This window comes from Apis mellifera, linkage group LG6 (genome assembly GCF_003254395.2).
Source record: "Apis mellifera strain DH4 linkage group LG6, Amel_HAv3.1, whole genome shotgun sequence".
Classification (NCBI taxonomy): domain Eukaryota; kingdom Metazoa; phylum Arthropoda; class Insecta; order Hymenoptera; family Apidae; genus Apis; species Apis mellifera.
This window is the reverse complement of record NC_037643.1, coordinates 17,079,594-17,106,793: the sequence shown is the minus strand read 5'-3', so window position 1 is coordinate 17,106,793 and position 27,200 is coordinate 17,079,594. Positions and strand designations below refer to the sequence as shown.

General features: G+C 31.0%; 1 protein-coding gene across 2 annotated transcripts; it reads right to left on the bottom strand.

The window, feature by feature from the left end:
- Positions 1 to 8,549: 8,549 nt before the first annotated feature.
- LOC408869 (lissencephaly-1 homolog) lies at positions 8,550 to 27,172 on the bottom strand. 2 transcript variants are annotated; one of them, XM_026441486.1, is made up of 7 exons: positions 27,037 to 27,172; positions 23,517 to 23,664; positions 14,157 to 14,310; positions 13,430 to 13,636; positions 12,261 to 12,671; positions 11,485 to 11,833; positions 8,722 to 10,529 (listed from the first exon to the last, which is right to left on the bottom strand). In XM_026441486.1, the coding sequence occupies exons 2-7, from the start codon at positions 23,552 to 23,554 to the stop codon at positions 10,456 to 10,458; spliced, it is 1,233 nt and encodes a 410-aa protein (XP_026297271.1). In that variant the 5' UTR covers positions 23,555 to 23,664; positions 27,037 to 27,172; the 3' UTR covers positions 8,722 to 10,455. The 2 variants fall into 2 exon arrangements, with proteins under 2 accessions (XP_026297273.1, XP_026297271.1); XM_026441488.1 differs by lacking the exons at positions 23,517 to 23,664; positions 27,037 to 27,172 and adding an exon at positions 20,369 to 20,386 and having other exon boundaries at positions 8,550 to 10,529.
- Between the last annotated feature and the right edge of the window lie 28 nt (positions 27,173 to 27,200).

The following is a 27,200-nucleotide window of genomic DNA, read 5'->3' as shown; positions in this document are numbered from 1 at the left end:
GAGAGAGAGAGAGAGGAAAAAAAGGAAAAGGAAAAAAAAAGGAACTCTTTTTTTTTCGTAACAACGCGTTCTGTATCTGTGCGCGAGTTTGATGATTATGATTATGATTATAATGATGATGATGGGTCAGAAGTGTGGTGTATGCACAGTTAGTTGCTAATGTTCGGCGTGATTCGTAATTGTTAAGAGAAGACTGTGAGACGCGACGAGACAGAGCCTGGAAGGGAGGGGGAAGGGAGGGTGGGGGGGGAAGAAAGATAATAATAAATAAAAAAAAATAAAGGGGCGTTCGTCGCACATTCACTCGAGAAAAAAAAAAAAAATCCGAAAGAAAACCCTGGCCGCTTCCGTTTCTTCCTTCGGTGGAATTGTTGGGTGGGGAGAGGGGAGGGGTAATGAAAATAAAGTGGAGGGGAGAGCGAGCGAGCGAGAGCGAGAGAGAAAGGATGATGAATCGGTGAACGGAAATGGTCCGGGTTCGATAGAGTGCAATCTACGAGAGTAACCAGAGAGTTTGTTAGATCGAATTATTATTAATTTTATCTAATTATGCGGCGAAGAATTATGAGCGATTAATAATTATTGCATAATTGTGATTCATGTTATATTGTTTATACACTTCTCCTATCCCATAGTCATTAAGCTGTTAATGTTATTATATACACTCCGCTCTCCGACTACGTACCTTTTTTTTTTTTTTTTTTTTTTTTTTTTTTTTTTTTCTCGGTTACATTGAATATATATATAGGGACGCGTCGTCTTTCGTCGTGAAGAAGGAGAGAGAGAGAAAAAAAATAATAATAATAAAAAACAAAGTAAAACGATTAGGAAAGGAAAAATTTGTGTATTGTCGTCCTCTCAATAATCTTCATCCTGCTGCTTGCTTGTCCTATCTCTCTACTTCCGAAGGGGCGAGCATTAATCATCGAGGAACTTCGGTTAGTATTGTTATATCTTATTCTTATCTTTCTTCTCTCCTATATTCTTTCCTTTTCGTGGTTTCCGTTTTTTGCTGTTCTTCCGTTTTTCTATGGACAAGCAATGCAGGATCGAGGGAAAAAAAAAAAAAAGAGAAAAAATCTGTCCACTTACGAACATAGTTCTTTGCGTTCTTTTTTTTTTCTATTTCTACGTAGACAGAGAGAGAGAGAGAGGGAGAGAGTGAGAAAATGTGAGAAAGAGAGAGAAAGAGAGAGAGATACGAAGCGATCGGTGATCGAGGTTATCAGTTACTACCAATATTACCGTATTATTAGGCTTATGTTATCACTGCTATTTTATTATTATTACGATTATTATTATTATTAATATTATTATTATTATTATTGATCATATTGTATTATTTTATTACCATTTCGAATTTTTAATCGCGACAATGACGACACGGCTTTTAAAGCCAAATGTGATAGAGCTTATATGCGATGATGAGAGAGAGAGAGAGAGAGAGAGAGAGAAGGAATGAAAGTAGAGAGTACGAGCGTGTGAGAAAGAGAAAGAGAGCCGAAATGTGCCGAAAGGCGCCCAGAGAGACTTTCTTCTGTGCGATGAAGATGCGCCGGCATCTTTAAACCGGATGTTATAAAGCGACGGCATTGTAAAGCTCGCATCCGTATAAATGTAAATAACTGTACAAAAAAGATAAAAAGAAAAAAAAGAAAAGGGAAGAGAAGAGAAGAGAAGAAGAAGAAACTCGGAACATGCGAAAACATTACACATACATCATCTTGTACTATATTATACTTAATTACCACACTTAACTCTCTGATAGCGGTATTATTCACAGACGCGAAACTAAAAGAAGCGAAAACCATGTACAACGACCCCTTAACGCTACGTTTTCAACTTCATAGGCGATCGAACGACGATAGTGATCGATCGTTGATAAAGAAAAAAAATTTTGAGACGAGTCCTCTTTTCACCGATATAAACCAACGTATATATACATGGAAACGTGGCTTTAAGGTAAGCGCGACGCGACGGGTCATAATTATGAAAATTACCGTACACTATCGATGCCTGAGAAGGGAGAGGAAGTGAGGGTGAATGAAGTATGCTTGTATGAGAGAGAGAGAGAGAGAGAGAGAGAGACAAAGGGCAAAAATTATCCTCGATATTACGAATCAAACTTGTATTTACCAGATTAAATTTTAATCTTCGATTAAATTCTAGTCCGCAATTTAAACGAACAATGGCTAAGGGGAATGAGAGACAGAGAGAGAGAGAGAAAATGTGAGAAAATGATGGATGGATAGAATGAATGAATGAGCGAGGGAAACAGAGAGAGAGAGAGAAAGGGAGAGTAAGTGGACGAACGAACGAACGAACGAACGAAAGAAGAAAATGAATGAGCAAAATGAAAAAGACGACATGCGATCGACAGCCAACCGGTGAGGAAAACACTTAAACAAAAAGGGCATTGCTAATTGAGAGATCAGTGATCCGACATTCTTTTTTTCTTTTTCAATTTACATTGCTTTTTTTTTTTTTTTTTCGTCAATTTTTAACCATCGGGGGGGGGGGATAGTGCGAACTATTATATACATAAATCATTATCATCTTTAATGCTAATGTCACCCTCATTATACTTCAAGTTATTATTATTATTATCATTTTTATTATTATTATTATTATTATTATCATTATCATTATTATTATCATTATTTTTATTATTATTATTATTATTATTATTATTGCTATAATTATTGTTATTATTATTGTTTTAATTCTTATTTTTATTACTATTACTACCATTACTATTACTATTATTGTTATTGTTGTTGTTGTTATTATTAGTATTATTATTGTTATTATTATTATTATTATTAATAGTAGTATTATTATTTTATTTCTATTTTACTTTTATTCTTATTATTTTTATTATTATCATTATCATTATCATTATTATCATTATTATTATTACGATTATTATTATTATTATTATTACTGCTACTATTATTATTATTTTTATTATTATTATCTTTTTCATAATTATTATCAATATATCATCTCGTAACTTAATGACATCGACCAGTCGCATGGGTCGACGATCCAACCAAATGACGTCGAAAAATATAACAGGCGATATGATGATAATACAAAATCAATAAACTATAAAGAAAGATGATGTACACGAAGGAAGGAAGGAAGGAAGGAAGGAAGGGGATATAAAAATGTATAACATAAATGCCTGTCAAATCGATCAAATTTTACAACCCCGTGAGATGAGACCGTCCGATTGTCAATCTCGTTAGGTTACGAATTACGCCTAGAATTTCCCGCCACACCGATCGTCACCGATTGCCGCCGATCGTAGCCGATCGTTGCCGATCGTAGCCGATCGTAGCCGATCGTTGCCGATTATGCGGTCAGCTGATCAAACGACGCGTAACTCCCGATTTTAACTTAAGGGGACGATCGGCGCCGCGGCCATAAGACCCCCCTTTTGTTTCCACCCACGATCCCTTCCTTTCTCTTTTCTTTTCTTTTCTTTTTTTTTTTTTCTTTCCTCTCTTTTCTCTTGTTTATCTCGAGACGCGACGAGGCGAGGCGAGCATAGGCTCTTCTGTAGATACCGAATAGACACTAGATAGCAGGATAGCTTTAATTATTTAAACGGTATAAAACTTTCTTAGGCGGGCAATCACCCGGGTTTAGGGTGTGGAATTTGTAATATAATAGAGAGGGAGAGAAGGAGGAGGTTCGTGCGGACAAACGAGCGGAGGTCGCACACGCAAGGACCACCGGGAGGAGGGGGGAAAAAAATCATATCGTAAAAACCTAATAATGAATATTTTACAGAAGCGAGACAAAATAAACGGGGGAGAAAAAAATAAATAAGTAAATAAATAAATAAAGCGAATAATAGAGAGAGAGAGTGAGAGTGAGAGAGAGAGCGAGAGAGCGAAAGCAAGGATGAAAGAAACTCTGTAGATAGACGTTCAAGAAACATTAAAAGAAACAAAAGAGTGGAAAAGGGGGGGGGGAAAAAGAAATAAAGATTATCGTGGCTCTTGTACAAGGTGCCGTTGGAAATGCGCCGCGTGAAAATGATCAAAAAGATAAAAAAGGGAGGGGAAAAAAAAAAGAGAGAAATAAATAAAATTTTGGGGAAAAATAAAAAAAAAAAAAAAAATAGGACTGGAAAGTGAGGAGCGAGAGATGATTTACACGCCGAGAATGGACATTGTCATTCAGTAGTGAAAATAATTGTATTAAAACGGAAAAAAAAAAGGAAAAAAAAAAAAAAAGAAATAACGACGATGAAACGAGAGAAGGTTTACCTAACGTAATAGTTTATTGATTTGTATTTCATTTCAAATTGTATTATAGCTTAAAGATTATCCTGTACATTGCATACACACATACACACACATACACACTCACACACGAGCACTATTGTTTTAAATTGTACGTTTATGATTATTATACGAAGATAAAAAAAAAAGGAAAAAAAAAAAAAGAAAAATAAATAAGGTATACAAAGTATTGAAGAACACATGGAGAAATCTTTTATTCCGAATTCTCGATTCTACGAGAATCTTCGACGATTCCTTTCGACGATTTGTAGAAATTGCATCTTCATCTTCGGAGGCATCGAGCCGTGTATATAAATGTGTTATATATACGAATGTTTCTCTTTCTTATAATAAACCTTTTTTCTGTATCTTAAATTTTTAAACGATTATACGAATTATTTTAAACGAAGGTAATAAATTTTATTACGATAATTTTAAAAATTTTGTTTTTTAAAATTATATATATATTTATATTAAAATTATATATATATTTATTTTGTTTTTTAAGATATATATATATATTTTTCTTTTTTCATAAATCATTCTCGAATCTAATTGAAAACACGCGAAAGAAATATACAGAGATATACAACTCGATGTCTCGAACAATACGACTTACAGTGGTGTACAGATCAATTAATTCTCGTTTGGTAGGGAAACTTGATAAACAGTCTACATCGATTTGAATCCCGCGATAGCGTTAGACACGCAATAATACGATTTAAACACAATACGAATGGAAAATTCTCTTTATTGTATATACGTATATGATTATATTATTCATATCAGTGTCTCCTTTCAAGAATTTCTAAATTAAAACGACTGTATTACAAATTTTATAGCGGTTATTCCATTGATCCCTCCATGTTTTGAATTTAATTGTTAATATCTTTAAATAAGAGAAAAAAAACGTTGCTGTTTCTAATTTGCGTATAAGAAGATAGTTAGTTTTTTAATTTCTCGCGAGTATTTTAAAAAACTTATTTAAAATGTAAAGATTATTTTGACGAATTTATTTCAGTTAAAAGAAATAAGATAAAATATAAATATTAACAATATTCGATATAAATTTCATTTCGTCGAAATTCCAAATTTAAAATATTTTTAAGAATAAGTAAGTATGAATATTTTATTATTTTTTTTTTTTATTCGTATAAATTCCACTTTAATGTATGTCGATAATAAAGAAAATCGTCGTATATCATATACGTATTCGAAATATCGATCTGGAAAAATCAAGACGATTGTGTTACAATTCCGATAATAGCTGGAGAATGTAAAAAACGTAAAAAATACAATCCATCGAAAATAATTCACTCGATAATTAAACCGACAAAACTTATCTGATATCGATACATTTTTATTATCTTCAAACGGTAATATCATTTTCTAAATTTTAAAGATCGTATTTTAGACAGAGGTTAGCATAAGATAAGAATGACATCTTACGGGATTTTGTAATTCACGGTTTTGAAATACCGACTTCGAGAAAAGCAGAATGTTTCTTACGCCCTCTGCGTAATTATTACGGCTAATACAACTATATTCATTTGTATTCAAAAAAAGTATACTTACTTACATATCTATATATTACCAAAATATCCAAGAATTTGTTTCTTTCTTTCATTATTTCTTATATTTTTTACTTATACGTTTTATTCGAGGCATACAATAGATGGCGCTGATATCAATATTTATATATCTCCATCTTTCTTGTATCATTTTATCACACAAATTCAAATATATTTTTATTGTATTTTAAAAAATACGAACGTAATTTTAAATCTATAGATAATTCATATATTAATCTATCTATTATTGAATTAAATCTATCATAACAAAAGATTTCATTTTTGTGATTTTTATTTTTAAAAATAAGAAATATACAAAAAATGAAAAGATATACTTACGTGTTTCTTAATACAATTCCAAGCATGTTAAAAACAAAATCATTTAATTAATAGAAATGAAATATTAATACATTACAAGACTAGATACTCTTTTAAAATAATAAAAATTATTTTTAGTTTATTATCGTTTCTAAGAACAAAAAATATAATCTTGAAATTATGTCAGTTTAAAATCTAAAAAAGAAAAATAATAATTTAAATCTAATTTTCATTATTATTATCCGATATTATTTTTATATCTCATCAAACTATAACTTACGATTCATTTTATGTATTATTAATTAAATAAACTAAAATTTTGACATAGTTTATAATGATAATATATTATAATAAATATATAGTTAATGAGAATTTCTTATTGGCACTTTTATTATGTAGCAGTATTTAATAATAAATTATTTTCTATTATGGAAAATATTTATGAATTTTAAAATATTTTTTAACTCATAAAAAAAAAAACAATGTTATTTTGAATAACGAGAGGACAAAAAATTACCATAGATTATACAGCTTTTACATTTTGCACTTAAAACATAAATTCTTTCTTCTGTGATTAGTAATTTGCAAAAAAATAATTAATTCTTTATATTTTTTAATATATTAAAATAAAAAATTCTCAGAGAAAGAAACAATATAAAGAAATACAAAATAATTTTAATCTTCAATTGAAAAGAGCATTGAAATAATGAGATCGTCCAATTTCTTCAACTAAACTTGTTCTTTTATGAATTTAAATCATGTAACTAAGTAGTTACCATATCATAGTTATTATACAACAATTATAAATGTATTTGATATTAAAAGAAACTTAATACATTAAAATGAACTTTCATTAACAAACACCAAAATTTGTACTTTTCTTTAAAGATTATCCTATATATGTATATATATATATATATTAAAAATTGTACTAATAATAAGTAAGTAATTGATGAAATTAAAATTTGTAAAAATATAAAAACATTAACAAGTTTACATTATATCATACTGGCCTTCATCATTATTCAAAATATATTTTTCAAATTAAATTTTTGACATTAATATACTTCCAAAATTGTATTGTCATTTTTCTTCTTTGTTTTATCTTTTCAATTGTACACACATATAATATTTGAATCATTTGGATTTCAACAACTTATGAAAAGAATTGTTATTGACGATCTTATTATTGTAAGCTCTTTCTTAATGAGCCATACACGCGTAAGACAAGTATTGAACTCGCCATAGCGGTTTACTTAAAACATGTATCCATCCTTTTTTCCCCCTTAGACTTTCCCTATAGACTCGCTAATATTTCTTTTTTCTATTTGTTCCAATCCAACAACACAACGCTTCACAAGGATTCAATGAAAAATTTGTCGATGTATATGTATATTATCACAAATGATGATAAAACTTTATTTTTTTTTTTTTTTTTTTTTTTTTTTTTACTCTACCAAACGTGTCAGCATCGTTTTCTTTTTTTTTTATCGAAGGGCGGGTAGAAAAAGCGAGAAAAAAAAAAAATTATTAAAGCAAGTGCAACGGAATTTACGAAAAGCAACTACGACATTACTTTTATTACGTCATCCTACGTATAAATACCGAACATCGAATTGTGTTAATGTTTAACTGTTCGGTACGCGTATTTTTTTTCGTTTTCACTGCTCAATTACAATAATATAATTGTGTGTATACATATATACACACACGTATTTTTTGTGTATATACTTGTGTATGTGTATGTATATTTATATATATATATATATATATGTATAATATATACCATATATTATAAATATATATGAGTATATACGTGTTCGTGTACGTGTGTTAGTTTTTCTCTCTCTATATTATAAATGTAAAATACTGACATGCATGTACTTGCGGAGTCGTGACTTAAATCGTACGCATTATGCTCGCTTCTATGGAACTTGCGAGTATCGTACATGCCTCGCGAGCGAAATTGAGGTGCACAAACGGTCGGTCGATAGACGAGAAAGAAAGAGAGAGAAAGAGAGAAAGAACGAGAGAGAGAGAGAGAGAGAGAGAGAGAGAGAGGGAGAGAAAGAAAGAAAGAAATTCGTTCTGCTTTTTCACGCAAGCCTTCAAACACTGTGTACGCGTGCGATCCTGTCACGCTCCGATTCCGAAAGAATCGTTTTTCTTTTTGTACAAGAGTGCTACATTAAAAAATTCTGTCTGGAGAAAGAAAAGTAGACAAAAGGTTAGATCGGACAGACGAACGAGGCCTGTGTTTGTTCGAACGAAGTTTGTTACAATTGGTCTTGTCTTCTGGAAGAATTTCTATAATTTCACCGGGTTGTTGTATGAAATAGGGGAGAGCCTTTTTTTTTTTTTTTTTCATTTCCTCCAAAAGAACAGAACTTCCAGTATTTTCGTGATTAACTACGGTTTTATTACCAATGAATCGAAAAATTAATCGATGGCAAACAACGATGCACGAACGACGACGAAACACACAGATAGTACAGCAGAACGAAGTTAAGATCGATTTAATGAGAATTTCATTTTTATTTTTCTTTTTTTTTTTTTTTTTTTCTCAACAAAATAATTTAGTTGGACGACATCGAGTCTCAAAAATGGGGCTTTATCTGGGGAAGTTTATAAGGGGAAACGAGGAATGGACACGAGCAAGAGGAAGGAAAAATGGTAGGAAAGATGTAATGGTGGATAATAGATAATGATTTGAAAAATCGGCCTTAATTAATTAAGCATTTGTTACACGAAGTCTCGACGAATGGCTGCGTAAGTATATGTGTGTGTTGTGTGTACCGATCGATCGTACACTCGTGGCCTGATTCTATTTTTCCCTTTCCTTTTTTTTTTTTTTTTTTTTTTCTTTTTTCTCTTGTCTACGTTACGTCTGCGCTACCGCTAATAGTAGTTTAGAGCTAAATATACAACTAGTACCCCTCATATCTCGGGACCCACGCAACGAATTATGCGGCTGAAGTACTTCCATACGAATACACGCTTGCACGTTTATTTTTCTTTTTTTTTTTTTCGCACGCTCCACTCGGCCGTCCTTCTAATATTAATAATGCACGTTGATTGGACGCCACGCACTGCCGAAAGCCATTTCATCGTATTCATTTTCTATTCGATACATCTATCTCTTTGCATCACGTTCGCCTTCGGCCAATTTAGGTTAGATGTTTTTTTCCTTTTCTTTTTCCATTCGACTATTTCGTCGAGAGAAATATTTTTTTCGTCGCAATGAAGAGTAGTACGCACATACGCAGCATACATATTATATTACGAGTAATAAAACGTTCGAAAACAAACGCTCATCGATTTCCATGAATTATTATTTAATCTGTTCCCCACTACTATTCGTTACACGCTCGTACGTTCACACTTTTCTTTATTACATCTTACACGTTTGCTTTTTGTTTGCGAAGGAACATGCTACGTACTCGGTTAAAATTGACGCTCGGCATACTCTCTACTCGTTCCCTTCTTTCAATACGTATATGCGCACACGCGTATATATATATATATGTGTGTATCTCTGTGTGTCACACGTATCTCGGTGCCATCTTCGGATGTCACATCGTCAAGAACGCTCGAGGAGAGGTCAGCACTGTCGCGAATGAGAACGAGCGACCATGATTCTTCTTGTATCTCGGAGGCATGACACACAGCCGAAATTTCCCATTATCGTCGGTGGATCGAGGAGGACGACACACGTTTTAACAAGCCAGATGTATTAGCAATTATAGTAGCACACTTCACAAAGGGATTAAACGATCGATCATCAATTCATTCGAATGAACATGTACACGTTGTATTTTCTTTTTTTTTTTTTTTTTTTTTTTTTTTTTAAATACGAGTCACGGGACTTGAATTTCCTTTCTTTCTTTTTTTTTTTCCTTTTTTTTTTTTTTTTTCTTTTCTTTTTTTCTTCAACCGTCGATGAAATTATGGCAATGTCCTCCTCACGAAAGAAAATTAATCTCGACCGACTCTCCTCGAATCGTGCAGTTCATTACCGTAAAACGTATATGTAATATTAATAATTACTAATTATACTTTATTATAAATTAATTAAAGAGCTCTTAATCGTACATGTTTATGTGTGTATAATAATATTAATATTAATAATAGTAGTATGTACGATAACTTTTTTTTTTTGTAGCAGCTTACTCTCTCGGCCGTTTTCATCGAATTCGACGCGCATCGTTCGCCTTCTCTCCAAAATCTTTCTTTCTCGACGAAGGTTCAACGAGACCCTGATGTTTTGGTGACTAGCGGCACTCCCAGATCTTCACCGTTTGATCGACACTACCGGTGACCACGTAAGGATGGCTTTTGTGAAAATCTACAAAAATATAATTATATTAGCAATTCATCTACAATAATATATGAAAAGTTATTTTAGGAATATCAATAAATCTGAAACACTGAAGAAAAAAAATTTAAAAATATTTTATAATTTTTTTTTTTTTTTTTAGATCACTATTTTGTCATGCATTTGTATTAAAATTTTTTTATGCGACATAGTACAGCAGAGTTGAGAATTAAAAAACTTGTAAATTTAATTCTTTGTAGAAAATTAATACAAAGAAAAGAATCTTGAAAAATAAATATAAGTAATTTTTAATATTTAAAAATATATTTAGAAAGATACGTAGAATGCGATAAATAATTTTGATAAATAAAAATGTAGTAAACATACTTTTTTCTTGTACGTTTATCATTTTTTAGATTCATATATTCAAAACGCAAATCATACATAAATATTCAAATAATGGTAACGCGAAAAATTGTAAGATTTTTTTTCAGTCAATTGATGGATACGCTGATACGTAAGCTGTTTCGATCAATTGTATTGTAAAAATAGCACATGGTTGGCGTGTCTATCGCATAATCTATAAACTCTATATTATAAACCAAGGTGATTTATTTCAATATTAATCAGAATAGAATAAATTACCCCCAACTCTATTGTTTCATACGTTTCAAGAAATCTGAAAAACCTGAAAATAGAAAAGAGATGAATAAAAATGAAATAATATAAAATATTCTAAACAATCATTAAATATATATATATGGAACAATAATAATAATTAAAAAAGAAAAAAAAATAGCTTCTCATGAGTTACACAACATGTGGAAAAAAAATTCAATTTGTTATTGGATCTCTTAATCTCCTTAAGTGAGCTAGCTCTCTGCTGTACTCTGCTGTGCGAAGTAATCAAATCTTCTTAAATTTCCAACAACGTGTAAACGTGTTTTGCCGTGCAATTGACGCTCGTTGGAATTGCAGCACTCACCAACGGAGGTGCAGAAGTGGACGTGCGCTTCGAGGGTTTTCATTACCCGTTTGTTGCGCGTGTCCCATACTCGCAGGGTCTTGTCGTCAGAGGCACTGACGATGAACTTGCCACCAGGATGGAAGACGATGCCGCGAACCCAGTTGTCGTGGCCCAACAGGGCGAAGAGACAAACACCGGCACCGACATCCCATACACGAATTACTTTGTCTCGCGAGCCAGATGCGAGGAAAGGTCCTTCATGGGCTCCCTTATTGTCCGCCCCTGCAGCAGCGTTGATCGATGCTCTTGCACTGTCCGGTGCCCATGCGATACACTCCACTACGTGTTCGTGGTCTCTGAGTTCGACCTGAAAATACAGTTATCTATTAGTACGTGTTATGTTTATTCATCTATTCTTTCAAAGGAACAAAGAAAGTAATAGAAAAATTCTTATCGAATTTTTCAAATTTAATATTTACATTGATACTTAGCTCGGTTTCAATCGATTAAAGATTATTTGATAAAGTGACTCATGACCAACTTAATTCCGTTACATAATATCTTATCTGCGGTAGAAGATTTCATCAAGAATACAGAAATACGATAATTAATGACAATTACAAAAAAGGGAATAGAATTGTAAAACATTTGTAGTATTATAAAACGCTGAAAAATGTCAACAGTATCTATTTAAAGTAAGAAGTAAAAAATATATTCGCATTGCTCTCACGTAACGCAACGTGATCTGTGTAAATTCATTCTATAAGAATCTTTCCACGCAAAAATTAAAGTACCTTCGTTTCCTTTGTTGCCACGTGCCAAACCCGTACTGTTTGATCGTTCGAGCAACTAGCTATTAATTCTCCACAAGGACTGACTCTGGCCATCCGTACCCATTCTCTGTGCCCCGTTAACGTTTTAACACAATACCCTGTCGCTACTTCCCAGATTTTGATGGTCTTATCCCTAGAGGCGCTCACTACGAAATCCCCTTGTGGCACAAATGCGACAGAGCTGACACTGTGATCATGTCCGTGCATGGTTTTCACGCAGGCGAATGACTGGTGAAAGTCCCATAACTTAATAGACATGTCCGCACTGCATGAGACTAACAGTTTCCCGGAGACGTCGAAGGAAACGTCCTGCACGCTGTCGGTGTGCCCTTTCAACGTTCTTTCGAATTCGCCGCTCTCGAAGTCCCACACCTGGATATAAAATTAAACGCATGAGAAAATGATTTTAAAAAGGGATGATAATTTATCAAATGAATGAAAATGTTCTAGTTCAAAATGATTTAAATAATGAATTAATTGATTGATTTCAAATTAGAAATATACAATTGTATTATTGCAACTTAAATTGAAAATTAATTAGAATTTTGGTTATTTCAATTATTCATTTTTTAAAAAATCTTCCTTTTATATGACAAAATATTGTCAGTTACAAATATTTTTCTTAATATGTACTTTTTTTCTGTGTCAATAAATTTTATAGCATGTGTGTTACTCATGTATTATTAAACTTTTGATGATATGCATTTAAACATATATATTTTTATGTATGTATTGTACGGTGAAACAAGAAATTTTCTATAAGAATAATTTTACATTTATCAATTCACTTTCTCTTACACGACAAAAGGAAATTTGATAGATTCTCTTATAATGGAAGATGATATTCCTTTTTAAAATTTCTTTGGCAACGCAATACAATTTTTTCTTTGTTATTTGGATGATTTCACATTGAATATTCTGATATACTTACAAAGTGAAATTTCATATGTATTATGATTCCAAGACAATGAATTTCAACCATTCAATTATTCATCTTACCAAAGAAGAAAGATAAAAATATTGAATGAACGGGTCAAACGTTATCATTCTTGTAACAACACACTTGTTTTATTTTTACCATCGCTTGCTAATTTCAAAGACTCTTTCAACTTCAAAGTCAATGATTCTACCTTGATAGTGGCATCTTCGCTGGCAGATACTATAAGACTAAAGACCGGATGGAAAATAACTCTGTTGATAGGAGCTCTGTGCCCAGTAAGACTGTATTTTTCGGGTGGCCTTGGTATCCACTCGGATGGTGATCGTTTGCTACGTGTTGGTGCTCCTTCGATGAATTCCTTCTCAGCTTCAGAGAGTTTGGATTCCAGTTCCATTACCTACAAATGCAATTAAAATAGTAATACATTGTTGTCTCTTATCTTATTTGTAATTACTAATAAAAATTTGAATTAATCCATAGTCTTATAGAATCAAAGATAGTTATTTTTTTTTTGTATAATATTCTTTAATGACAATTCTGCAATTTATGCACATTGTGATGATTCAATTATCTAATTCTTGGTAGAGTTGCTGATGTCACTAATTGTTTCTTTTTTTTTTTTTTTACTTGTATCTGACAAAATAATAAATAAATTATGTATGCATAAATTATATTGTAGTAAAAAATGATAAATCCTTTTAATTTCTAATAATTAAAATTATTTAAAACCAAAGATTTTATACATTTTTCACAATTTTCTAAAGAAGATATTTTTCTCCAGATATTCCTCATATTTCATTTTCCAAATAATTGTTGCCTGTTCTTGTTAATGCTGAAAAAAGAAAACCTCACCATTCCTAAAAACTTATTAACGAGATTAATTAATAAGAATTAATAAGAATTTCAAAATATTTCACCTTCTTTTGCAAGCGTATGACCGAGGTCCACTTCTTTTCCAGAAGGCCTCCATATTTTCTCTCCACCTCCCCAGGCATATCGGCTTCTTTCTTAAACGCCTCAAGCGCATCTTGATAACCATTGGTGCTGAGATAATCCGCAATCGCCTTATTTCTGAAAAAGCGCATTAACTATAGCATATCTTTAAAGCTAGTTAAACATTGCATTTGTCCTTGTTTAAAACCAGTTTTTAAAGTAGTAAGGCGATAATCCATTAAACGTACGGCGTAACGTATGAAAACTTTTTCCCGAGCGTTAATTATCGATGCAAAAAAAAAAAAAAAAAAAAAAAAAAAAATAATCCATTCGATTGTTATTTTTACGTTGTATTACCATTACATCCGACGTAAAAAACAAGTTACGTCATTGAAGAAGGAAGAATTTTTCAAAAACGTTTGTCAATCATTTTAATTTAATTTCATAGATCAATTTATTTCCTTTCTTTTTTTTTTTTCCTTAATTACTTTTATATTAATCGAAACAATAGAATGAAAAGTGTTTTAAATATCATATTAAGAAATAATCGATGCAAATAAAAAAACAATCGTAAAATAAATACATATTAAACGGATGTTGTAATCTTAACCTTGTTTATTTATTACAAATCAATTTATTTACTTCAAGCAGTTTCCTACTTTTAACCACCGCATATAATTTATCATAATTAGGGGACGGATCTCTATACGTATTCAATAATCCGTTAATTCATAATGTGAATTCTTAATGATCCGTCCTTTTGTTTACAAATGAAATATATCGTCATTGAAATTCTCTCGGCGAGGCGAAGATGAGATCTTTGCGTTAGCGGAAGTAACAGAAGTACTTGAAGAACATTCTCCGTTAGCCTCATTTTCTGAAACACACTTTCTTCGTCAACGTGTGAAATAACGCCGCGAACTTGCACGTATCACTCCGCCTTCACAGTACAGAATGTTTCAGAATTATAATACTTATACAATTATAATATTTACATTCTACAATTGATCGATATTTTCTCGTAAAAATTTTTCTCTATCCTTGTATTTATATAACCACAATTTATTTTTTTTATTTGCAATTATTTATGTAGAAAGTTTTATGATAAAAAAATTCTCAATGATAATTTATTATATTTATATTTACATACTATATTATTATATAGCATATAAATAAAAACGACGATTATAAATAAATATAAATGAATTAACATGTAAATGTATATATAATATACATTTTTCATGAAAGAAATTCAAGTTTCTTCTCGTAAAAATAAACTTTTGAATCGTAGTGTACACATAACTCACTTCCTTGCACGTGTAGTGGACGTATAGAGTGTCTATCTAGACATCGTTGTTACGTGCAACGCTTGCGAACAAGTTACATTCATATCTCTAAAGAATTTGAAATCTAACGCAGCGCTATCTCGCGACTAAGCCGGGTATCGATACAGTTTTCAAGATAAAATGACATTTGGCCAACAACTGTTTGCAAGCTAGGCCGATACAATAGAGGGCACAGGTTGAGTACGTGGGAAAGAGATTGAAAGTCGGGCAGAATTATGCCGGGGTGAAAGGCCTGAAGTCGGTCGTTCGTCTCTCTGTTCACCTGCTTCCACGTGATAGTACGTGGCGAATTATCACTATAAGTTTTGTTCCGCACCGTTCAAATGCCGGCAAACAAAGTAAACAGAGCCGGAAAGCGTGATCGATTCTCTTTCAACGATCCCAGAGATCCTTTCACTTCATCGAACGGGACAACATAATAAATTACCAACGCTATACGAGAAACCACCACTTAACCGTAGTATTCCGGGTTGGCCATTCTGCTAATTATTCACGAGTGTTTTAGGAACCGGCCGTCTCTCGGCCAGAGAAAGTTACAGGTGAGCGAAAACATATTCGTCGAACCGTCACTCGAGGCAACGGAAAAAGAAGAAAAAAAAAGGAAAAGATCGATCCATTTTTTTCGATCGAAATTCACCAGACTAAAAATTACTATGCTTTTTTACCGACGGATAAAAATTTTCACCGTTTATGCTAGCATAAATTTCAAGGATCTCGAGGGTCGCTCGACACAGACGTGATCTTCTTTTGTACGAAGACGATCCCTTTCCCACTCTCTTCGCCTCTTCTTTTTCTATTTACCTTATACACCCGTCAACGGGTATCGCGTACACGAGATATAAGGTTTCCTCGCAGGAACGAGAACTGCACTCTCGTATATACGTATATACGTTTAGATTCTTTTCATGAATTTTGTTTACATACATACGTTGTATTCCAATTAATTTATTTCGCAAACGTATCTTCCATTTAAAAGTTCTATTTAATTAGAAAATAATTTTATTGCGATCGGTATTATTAAAAGATTACGTAAGTATACGATTAGATACATAACCTCAAAATTTTCATCAATACAGAAATTAATCGTGGAGCGTTTGGCGCTCCTCTCTCTTAAATGTAAATTATAAAATGTGTGATTAAGTAATACTAGCAAGAGTAATATATTATCTAATATTTTACACGTACGTTATATACGCATATCTTTAATAATAATAATAATAATAATAATACTAGGTTATGTTTCATTACAATCTTATATATTACACGTACGAAATAAACTAAATTAAAAATTAAATAAAAAAAAAAAAAAATATGTTGAAAGAAAAATCTTAATAAAATATTAATATATTTTGCGAAATAAATGATATAATCTATCGCTGAAAATTGATAATATTGTCTTAAAGCAGAAAAATAAAATGGAATTTAAGAGTTTAATGCCGTGACAATAATTACAAATTTTATATAGAAAGATACATGTAATTCAAATCTTTTTCAATAATTTTATTACCAATCATCCACCACTATAAAACGGAATTTTAATTTCTTTCTATTGCTTTTTGCAAACAATTATATTTTCTTCTATTCGCACTTAAAAGCATCTGACAATCATCGGTACATAAGTAAACGTAGTCACGGAATAAATTCAGATAATCAACGCTGTTTGTATCATTAAATGCTTATTATCATTTAATAGGGTATATATATGCTTGCAAGATAACTCAGATTAATTTCACTGCAATAAAACCAACCGGCGCGGTTATTAACTACATATGTAAATTTCAAAATCTTAATTATAGCTTCATATAAATCGGAATAAGAAGATGGTAAATTTTAGAAAGTAATTCTTATTTCAATCAACGAAAGTTTTCCACATCAACGAGCCTATTACTTTTGTAAATAATTTTCTTCCTTTTATAAATAATAATAATAATAATACAGAGAAAAGGAGAGAAAAAAAATTAGATAACAAGTATCGATTGCGGTGAAATGTATAGTCGATCTTGCCAACAAGTTAATCTTGTGGCAAACGACCAAAACAATCTATTTATTCGTATAGGTAACCTTTCTATCATTTTCAAGAGAAATATATATCGCTATATATCGAAAATTATTGCAAGATGATAACACGTATTATTTTCTTCAAACGATACAAATTTGTTTCTCCTTCTGGTAAAAATGAATCGCGTTAGTTTAGATTAGGTTAGATATGATTGTGTAATAATAATCACTTGGAACGTGTTCTTTTTCCTCAACACAAACGAAATGTGTTTTTATTACTTTTCTAACACAACTTTTACGAGAGTCTACTTTTTATGAGAAGATCAATAAACACGTAAAAAAAAGTTTGAAAAACAATTATTTGCAGATGCAGTTATTATTACGTAATAAAAAAATTAAGTTGATACATGAATTAAATTTTCCTTTTATAATAAATTCATAAGCTGTCAATATAATCAATTTAAACCTGTGTGTGCTCAAAAATATACGATTTCATGAGAAAATAAATTATACAATAATAAAAAGAATTTCGACTCGAAGGAAATGATCAAAAAAAAAAAAATCGTCTCTTATCGTAATAATATCCTGTCACGCAAGATAGATCAGCTTTTTCCCTCCCATATGTGCGCGTTAAAAATGTCATTTCTGTCGGGGGTGCGATTCTTTGTTCCATCCCTTCGAAACCCTTTGCAATACGTATCGATCCCGTTTTACACCACTTTCACCCTTCTCCCCTATTATTTTCCACTTTCTTATACGGTTAACGAAACAGAATAGGAGAAACGCTGGCAAATGAAGGGGAGGAGCTTTATCGATTTCTAGCTCTTATTGTAGCCAACCGATCTTTAACTTTCGTACGCGCACACACACATATACACATATACACATATTCACTCGACACACTGAGACGCGTGCACACTCGAAATTTATTATAACTCGGTATATTTTTTTTTTGTTTTTATTATTATTGTTCATTCGATTAAACACTTTTATTTTATTTCATACACTTTTTAAAAATATCAATTTCGATTTTATTTTTCAAACGAATTCGAAGCGATATCGATTAACTGGTTATTCGGTGATTGATTTCACCGAACCTGCTTTCATGCATTAATGATAAATCTTGTTTCAGGAAAAATAAATAAATTACACTTCATCAATTATTTCTTAATTTAAATATATTGCTTGCTGGGAACGAAAGCTAGTCATCGACTGATCTATTAATATGTACGTAGCAATTTTCTTGTTTCCCTTGGATTTCGATTAAAATAATAAACAAATAAGGAAGTGAAAAAGAAGAACAAGTTGTATCGATTACGAGACAGGATCAATGATCGTTTTTAACAAGGAGGCTTGTGTTTCACTTGATAACTCGAAAGACGATACACCGAAGCTCGATAAGAGATACCGTAGATGATATTTCTGAGTGGCCACCTGTAATGAGTCAATGAAACCTTTTATTATGTTATCCATCTTCTTTGTCTACATTTGTTCCTTTGTTTCCAAGATCTCGTTCTACTTTAACACGCGCACCTTTAACCAGCCACTTCCGTGTAATTTCACTTTCAAAAATTTTTCGACGACCAGATGTTTTTGAAATTATAAATATTTAAGTATTGCAATTAATCCACGTCAGAAGATGATTATTTTTTCTTTTAATTTGTCTTTGAATCGAAATTAATAATAATAATTAATAATTTAAAATGTTGAGGAAACATCTCAAATTCGAATAGTTTTCATTTTTAATCGTACATCGTTCTTTAATCAAACAAAAAAAAATTATGAAGCATATGCTAACAGAAAAGACATTTATAAATTTTGCATACAGAATGCTAATTCGATTACTCTATCATATTTATTTTTAGACTATCTTACTTCTCTATAGCTTCGATAAATTATTTCTACATCATTTTCCCACGATATATTCCATTCGTTCGATATATTGTTCTTCTCTTTCGTAATATATCATTTCGATTTTTAATGATATTTTTTTTAGTTTCTCTATATATGCTCTTTTAAAAGATTTTTTTCGTGACGAGAATCTGTTGAAATATATGATTGTTTTATATCGTTAATATTTATAAAAAAAAAAAAAGACTAGAGCAAATCCATGTACGTTCCCATTCATATTATACGACATTGAACGCTCAATTTCTCCACCACTGTGATCTAACCTAAAAACAATTTACCTATGTATTTGTCGCAATCAAGATTGTAACATTCATTGCATACGACACATTCCCCGCATGTATTATATCATACTTCGATTCTGTATTATGACCTACTTAAATGCCGCGTAATACCGTGTTCTTAGCCTGTTAATTGTAAAATCATAATTTTTCGTTCGTGATTCATTCGTTCCGCGTATTAGCTGCGAGATCGTAGTCGTATTCGTAAACGTGCATAAAATTTCATGGAATAACACGTGCGGTTTGACGCAAAAAAAATTCTCGAATGATTCGAGACAATACAATTAGAATCATTGAATTGTAATTATATGGATAATTAAAACTGAAAATGTGTTGATAAAAATATTCGCTGCATAATTTTAACAAGAATAAAAAAAAACATTACGATAATTCTATCTTTTTTACTGTTCTGAAAGACAATGAAAACGATTTCCAATGGATGGTGGCGTTCAGCTCTTTAGTCACTATTATCTATCCTCCTCTGAGAGGTTATGTTCGCTTCGGCCAATAACAAATGCATATATGTTAAGTACGTAGACGATGGATCGAATAAAAAGATAATCATTAACGAACAATGTTTTTAATAAATATATAGCCAATAATATACGCGATAAATAAAATTTAGTAGAATTTCTTATAGAAAATTCTACATCAATTACGTACCACTTCCGATCGAGACATACACCATGTTCCTACTTGAAGAAAGACCAATGAAAACACATGTCTCAGCCCCCCACTACTAGCCTTAAGTGCTACACGATTAACCTACTGCTTAACATAATTTTTACAAGTAATATAATTAAGAAAATGTAACGGCAGAAATTAGATTAAAGTTAAAGAAAAATAAGAGTCTAAAGATTAAATAAAAATTCACAGATAACTTTCATTTCATATGTGCCACATATGTTTCTTAAAAAAAAAAAAGAAAAAAAGAAAAAAAACGAAACGAAAGATATAGGAGAAAACTTGAAAATTTATCTCAAGAAATTATGACCGTATGATCCCCTGTCCCGGAATGTCCATCGCGTGTCCCTACATTTCCACGCTCCTGGTCATTTCTTTCTCTATGTGGTGGCGGGCTGCCGGCGGCGTCCACCGGTTCTTCGACGCGTTATCGATCCCGCTATTCGCGCGTGCTCGAGAGACGCCCTCTCCTGCGGCAGCTGCCGCGCACCACACGCGTCGATCCAAGACCGATTTGACGTCACCAGAATTAGTCAGCATCGATCGACACCGCGATCGATGGTGTCCCGTTTTCCCCATTAATAACTTGACAAGAGAAACGTATCGCGAACATCGACCATCTTCCGGCTCTGCTCTGCTATTGCTCTCCTTCGAGGAGAAAATAATTATGGAAAACGCAAACCGTATTTTTCGTCACGCTCGCTTATTGATCTTTGACCATTTCTGTCTTCGTTTCGCCCGTCTCCGATTAATCGACCGTTCGAGGGTAACGATAAGGTTTCGGGCAACGATGATGCCAGTTGCTAGGTTAGGTTAGCCCTTTCGACGATCGATTGTTTCGTTCGATAAATTCGATTTAATTAGATAAGACAAACGAGATAATTTTGAATTTGTTGTATATCACTTTCAATTTAACTATCGTATTCGAAGAATTAATACTATAATTTCTTTTAATAATGCGAATAAATTAAAAATTCGAAGACTCCACACGTGTATATGGAAATTTAAGGTTAGAAGAATTTAATATTTCGAGCAGCGACGTCGCTAGTTGTTAGGTTAGATTTAACTCTTTCGATTGTTTCGATAAAATGATAAAATTTAATTTAAAGATTGCTGATAATGATAATTGGATAAGAGAAATGAGATAATTTTAAATCTATTATGTATATCACTTTCGATTTATCTACTATATTTATCTATATATATATCTATATCATCATTACGATATATGTGTGTAAAAATTTAAGGTTAAAAGATTGAAATTGACATTTCATGAAGTTGACATATTAACATTTTACAGAGTTGACATTTTGTAGAATGAAAAAGAAGAATTTTGTTTTTGTTTACTTTATATAATGCATAATCAATATTGCTAAAATAATATCAATTATATCGAGTACGTTCAATTATTATTATTTTTATTTTAAAATTCATTTTTTGAAAAAAAAATTTTATCTCGATTCGCTCAATATGTAATGCAATTTGTTTTCGTTTAAAAACGAAAATTTTCTTTCGCAACATCTTCACGAAGCGTAAAAACGTTTTCTGGTTCAAGTACAGCGATGAAAGTTCCGAAAGTACATACATACATGTTTAACGTTGATTTTCAAGCAATTTCAAAAATTGTATGTTCAAAGCGAAGAAGAAAAATGTAGAAAGAAATGTTATTTTTTTAACAGTTTCGTTAAGTTTCTCCCGTAACGCGAATTTCTTCCTTGCCATTCTCCATTTCCTACCTATGTATTAGATACATAACGAGTCATAATTGATGATGACAATTAATCCACGTACTGATGATCTTGAATGAGACTAATGTTTACAGATCATTTCATTCGAATCGAATGAATGAAAACGTATTATATGAAATAAATCATGTAGTTTGAGTTTTACATCTTGTTTCCTATACTGAAATAATTATATAATATAATTATAATTTGAATTTAGAAGTAATTATTATTCGTATAAACTTTTTGTTTGCTTCTTAATTTTGATAAAATATTTTATAAATTATTAAAAAAAGGATACTATAGATTTCTAGATATCTCTAGTTTATCTCATTTCTGTCTTTATAAAAATAAAAAAGGAAAAGAAAAATGAGCATGAGTATGCAATAAGGCCTTTTGTTCTCGTGTATTCAATTAAGATTAATGTGACCATACTAGATAAAAATTTCGTTGCGTTGCAATCCCTTTCAACTTTTCCTTTTTCTCGCGGGATAATTCTGCGATGATACCACTTATTATGCTCGACTAGTACTCTCCTGCGTAACAATTGACATAATATGTGCTCTGTCGCATCATACTTCTCTCTGCCTTGCAAAATCCCTCAAGAATTCTTCTTAAAATTAACATACACATATATGCTTCAGTTTACAAACAATTGTTCACATATACATACATCTTTCTTATATAGTTTTACATTTTTTAAGCTATTATTTCTTCTATCTCTTCTGTTACATATTAGAAATATATCCTGGAACGACTTTCCTTGATGAAATATTCTGTACCAGAGCAAAATATTTTATGAAACGTTTAAATTATAAAATTGTATTAATTCATTGTTAAATTGTTAAATTGTAACTGAAGTTCTACGATTGTTCTACAACCACTGAATTGATTTAGCCGATTTCTCAAACTATAATCAAATATGAATCATCCAAGATTAAGAAGATCGAAGAAACTGATCAAGCTCTCCTCCCCCCCTTGTCGCAGTCCAGTATAGCTGGTGGCTTCTTCATTAATAATTAGCATGCATTGCGTGTTACAAAACACGCTCTGGCTATAATCGCACGATAAAAATTTCACGTAGCCATATTTCTTTGATGTCTTTGATGCAATAACAATTATATACAATATATCTATATTTCAATTTCTGTTTAAATTATATAAAAACTTTTTATCCAAATGCTTTCATAATATTTTTTCAAAAATATGCAGAGATTATCTAAAGAAATATTTTAGCAAGCATATAATTAAATATGTTAAAACGTTTCAACGTTTATCTAAACTTATTGGAGGGAATAGTAATTGTGTAAATTATTAATATCATGCAAAGGTTTTAAGTGCAATGTCCGATAATTTTTTTTAGTACAGAATAGGATAAATTGAGTGGAAAATTTTAAACTTACAACTCCTCCCTCTGACGTTGAGACAGCACCATTTTCATGATCCTTGCGTGTGTTTATTGGCTGATACTCAACAGTGATTCAAATGAGCGCGACTAGATTCTTCTCCAGTCAGCTCCTGATTAGTTTAATACCCAGCCATCGACATCGCCTGTAAATAAAGTATATAAAATATTTAATAATTATAATTAATACTCGAATTCTATCAATTAATTATAGAATATTAAATTATAAGAAATTAAAAATTATAATTCTAAAAAAAAAAATAAAAAAAGTATATATAATTAAATATTTTAATGCATAATATTTATAAATTATATGCAACATAATTATTAATTATGATTATACAGATTTTAAAATTAAATTCCTTATTGAAAGTAAAATTAATTGAAGAGATGAATAAATAATAGTGGAACTAGTATAATCAAGTAGTTTTTTTTCTTGAATATATTGTATATTTTTGCATAAGTAAAAATATATATGTTTCTGCATAATTTTAAAGTTTCTCATAAATAGATTAATATTTATAATTTATATAATATGAAAGAATTTTTTCAATTTCATCAAAATTTCATAAAATCAAAATTTGTATAAATTTGTCTTAATCTTCAAATGTATTCATTCACATCTATTATTCTAAGATTCTTTTCACTTGTTCAACTTTGATTTTTATTAATTATTATTGAATATAGGCCTGTAAAAATACATGAAACTTTATTTTTAAGACAATTATTATATATAAAATTTTTTAATGTAAATAATAAAATATAAATCAAATTTTGTTGTTTATTTTGATGAAAAAAAAGAAAAGATTAGTTAAAAAATATTAAGATAATAAAAAATTTAACAAGTCAAAGAATGTAAACAATTCAATAACAAATAAATAAATAAAAAAAATGTAATATGAAAAAAAGAAAAATGAATTCAATTATAGAAACAAAAAATTAAAAAAAAAAAGTTTTTCTTTTTTATTCAATAAAAAAACAAATATCCTAAAATCTTTAATGAGAACAATGATATGTGTAAATTTTTATAATTTATTTTATTTTCCATCAATGGAAAAGGTGATTCAACAGAAAAATATAATTTATTTTTTTTTTTACTATTAAAATAATAAGATTATTAACATTATAAATTTAATCATAAAATGAAAATAAAAGTTACATTTTTTTTATCAAATCAAGATTTATGAAAACAATCATTTTTTCATTTTTTTATTATAAAATTAAAAAAGATAATTTGAAGAAATGAGTTTATTGGATTATTTGTATTTCTATTAAAAAAAAAAAATTGATATATGAAGAAAGAAAAAATATAGCATATATTTGTAAATATTTATTTTACAGTTAAAACAAAAACTTCACTTAAAAAAAATAAATGAAATCATTTCTCTTGAACAAAATTAATTTTAAAAACGGTATATCTAATCGAATTGATAATATTAACAATAAAGCAAATTTTTATATAAAATAATTTTAATAACCGAACACTAATCACAGAAAAAGAAACATTTCACCTATATTTTTCTACATTCGTAACGATTGCACAATAATGGTTAAACTATAGTATATATTCGTAAACAACATTTGTAAACATCAACATATGTATGTTCGTATTTTTCATCACTTGTATCTAATTCTTTGTCCATATAAATTTATATATTTATATTTTAAATGAGAATAAACGCGTTATTTAAACACAAAAATCGATACATTTTTATCTATGTCATAAATCGTAAGTGTTATTAAAAAATTTATCTACAAACAACGTACAAGAATTAGAATATTGATTATATTCTCTGCGAAACCCACCCTCGCGATGCAATCCGTGGAATGACATAACATTTGGCAAAATACGCGGGCCACGATCAAATAATAATAGAAACGAATTGGACAATGATGTTTAAATGACGATTACAAAAGTCTAACGTAATTGGTGAGTACGGAATGAAATCAACCAATTAGAATGGACGAATCAAGAGCAGCCATTTTTCCCCGGTAAGATTCGAGTTTTGGTCGGCGACTAAAAAACTTTTGAGAACAATCTTTCGATTGTTTTCGATTGTAAGAAGTCTTGTACGCAAAGAAAAACGTGTCATGAGAAGAAATACTTTAAGAGGAAGGACCTTGACAATCGAGAAAGCGCGCTGCGTCGTCGCGACGCTTTATGACGATGCTTATCGGCGCGATGCGCCGTAATCGATAAACCGGCTGTCCGCCCACCCTCGTTGCTGTGTATTTCACCTTACGGTGCATTCAAATATTCATGGCGGCCTCCTTTAATTCTCTAATCCAGTCATGTTAATATATTCTATAAAAACTTATGATCAAGTCTAAATACATCTAATTGACAACATCTGTACTAATTATATATAATTTTTTTTGACATTTATTTTTCACATATTTATTACGAACTTATATAATTTGATAATACTAAATTTTTGTAATAAAAAATCTATCTTCCTTAAGTTGAAAAAATTTGAATTTGTAATAAAATTTTTATGATATTAAAAAAAAACACAAATATTATTTCAAACAGTATTGTACCATTATATCATTGCATCATCAATTGTATCATCGAGAAATTCTTTTCTAATTTGTGAATTTAAACTAAAACGCATTTATATGCAATATTAATGACCAATGATTTTTTTGTAAGCTATTTCCGGGATCATCAGTACGGGTGAGCGACTCTTGGCCTTCTCGACCCCGCAACTATACTACGACAATCTACCTGTAGCTTCGCTTTTCTTAACTAATCTACTTACATATTAGAAGGAAAAATTAAGTTAAGATCATTGATAGATCCAAACATCAAAGCGATTTATTTTTCGCGCGTTCAAAAAGATAAAATGAAATTCATTTAATAATAATGCTAATTTTCAAGAAAAATGCATGACTTTAAAAAATTTCAACTTACGATAAGAATTTATAAATAATCATTGCATTTGTATTCCATGTAGGAATATCAATAAGAATTTAATTCGATGACAGACTCGACAGCTGATCGCTGACTCGACAGCAACTAGTACAAACAACGTCTGTCAAAAGATGCAATCAGAACATTATTGTAGATTACTTGACAGATAAGATAATGCTCAAGTCTAAAGAAAATGAAATTCGGTAGAAAAGTTTATGTACGATAGCTCGGCAGTTGCGACAAAGCGGTTGTACTACCGCACAACGCAAACGGTCATTCGCGAAAAAATCAATTCGAAGTGACGTGCAACATGTATGTTGAATATGTGTGGAACATAGTTGGATGACTGACTGAAAGTCATCAACGAGAGTCTAAATCGGTTTTTGATCAAGTATACACTGTCAGACAATGTCACGTCGGTCAAAAAGCGTTGCTACAAAATCGTAGGACGAACGCGGAACAACCGTTTGTTGTAAATCGTGCACGGCCATTTTGCTAGAACCTGTCACGTCTGGTTGCTGTAGATTTTAGAGTCAGATCAACCTACGAAGTAACGAATACAATGTGGGAATCGAAGCTCACATATTTAGCATTCGATACTCACTCTTTTTGTCGGAGTAGTAATAACCGGGATCCTTTGAGATCGGAAAAAAAATCACAGGAAAACCGGACGAACACAACCACCGAAGAACTACTGGAGATAACTTCTGCGATAGGACTGTCTCACAAGGTGGCGCCTGCGAAAGTCTTCTTTCTTAACGCATGCGC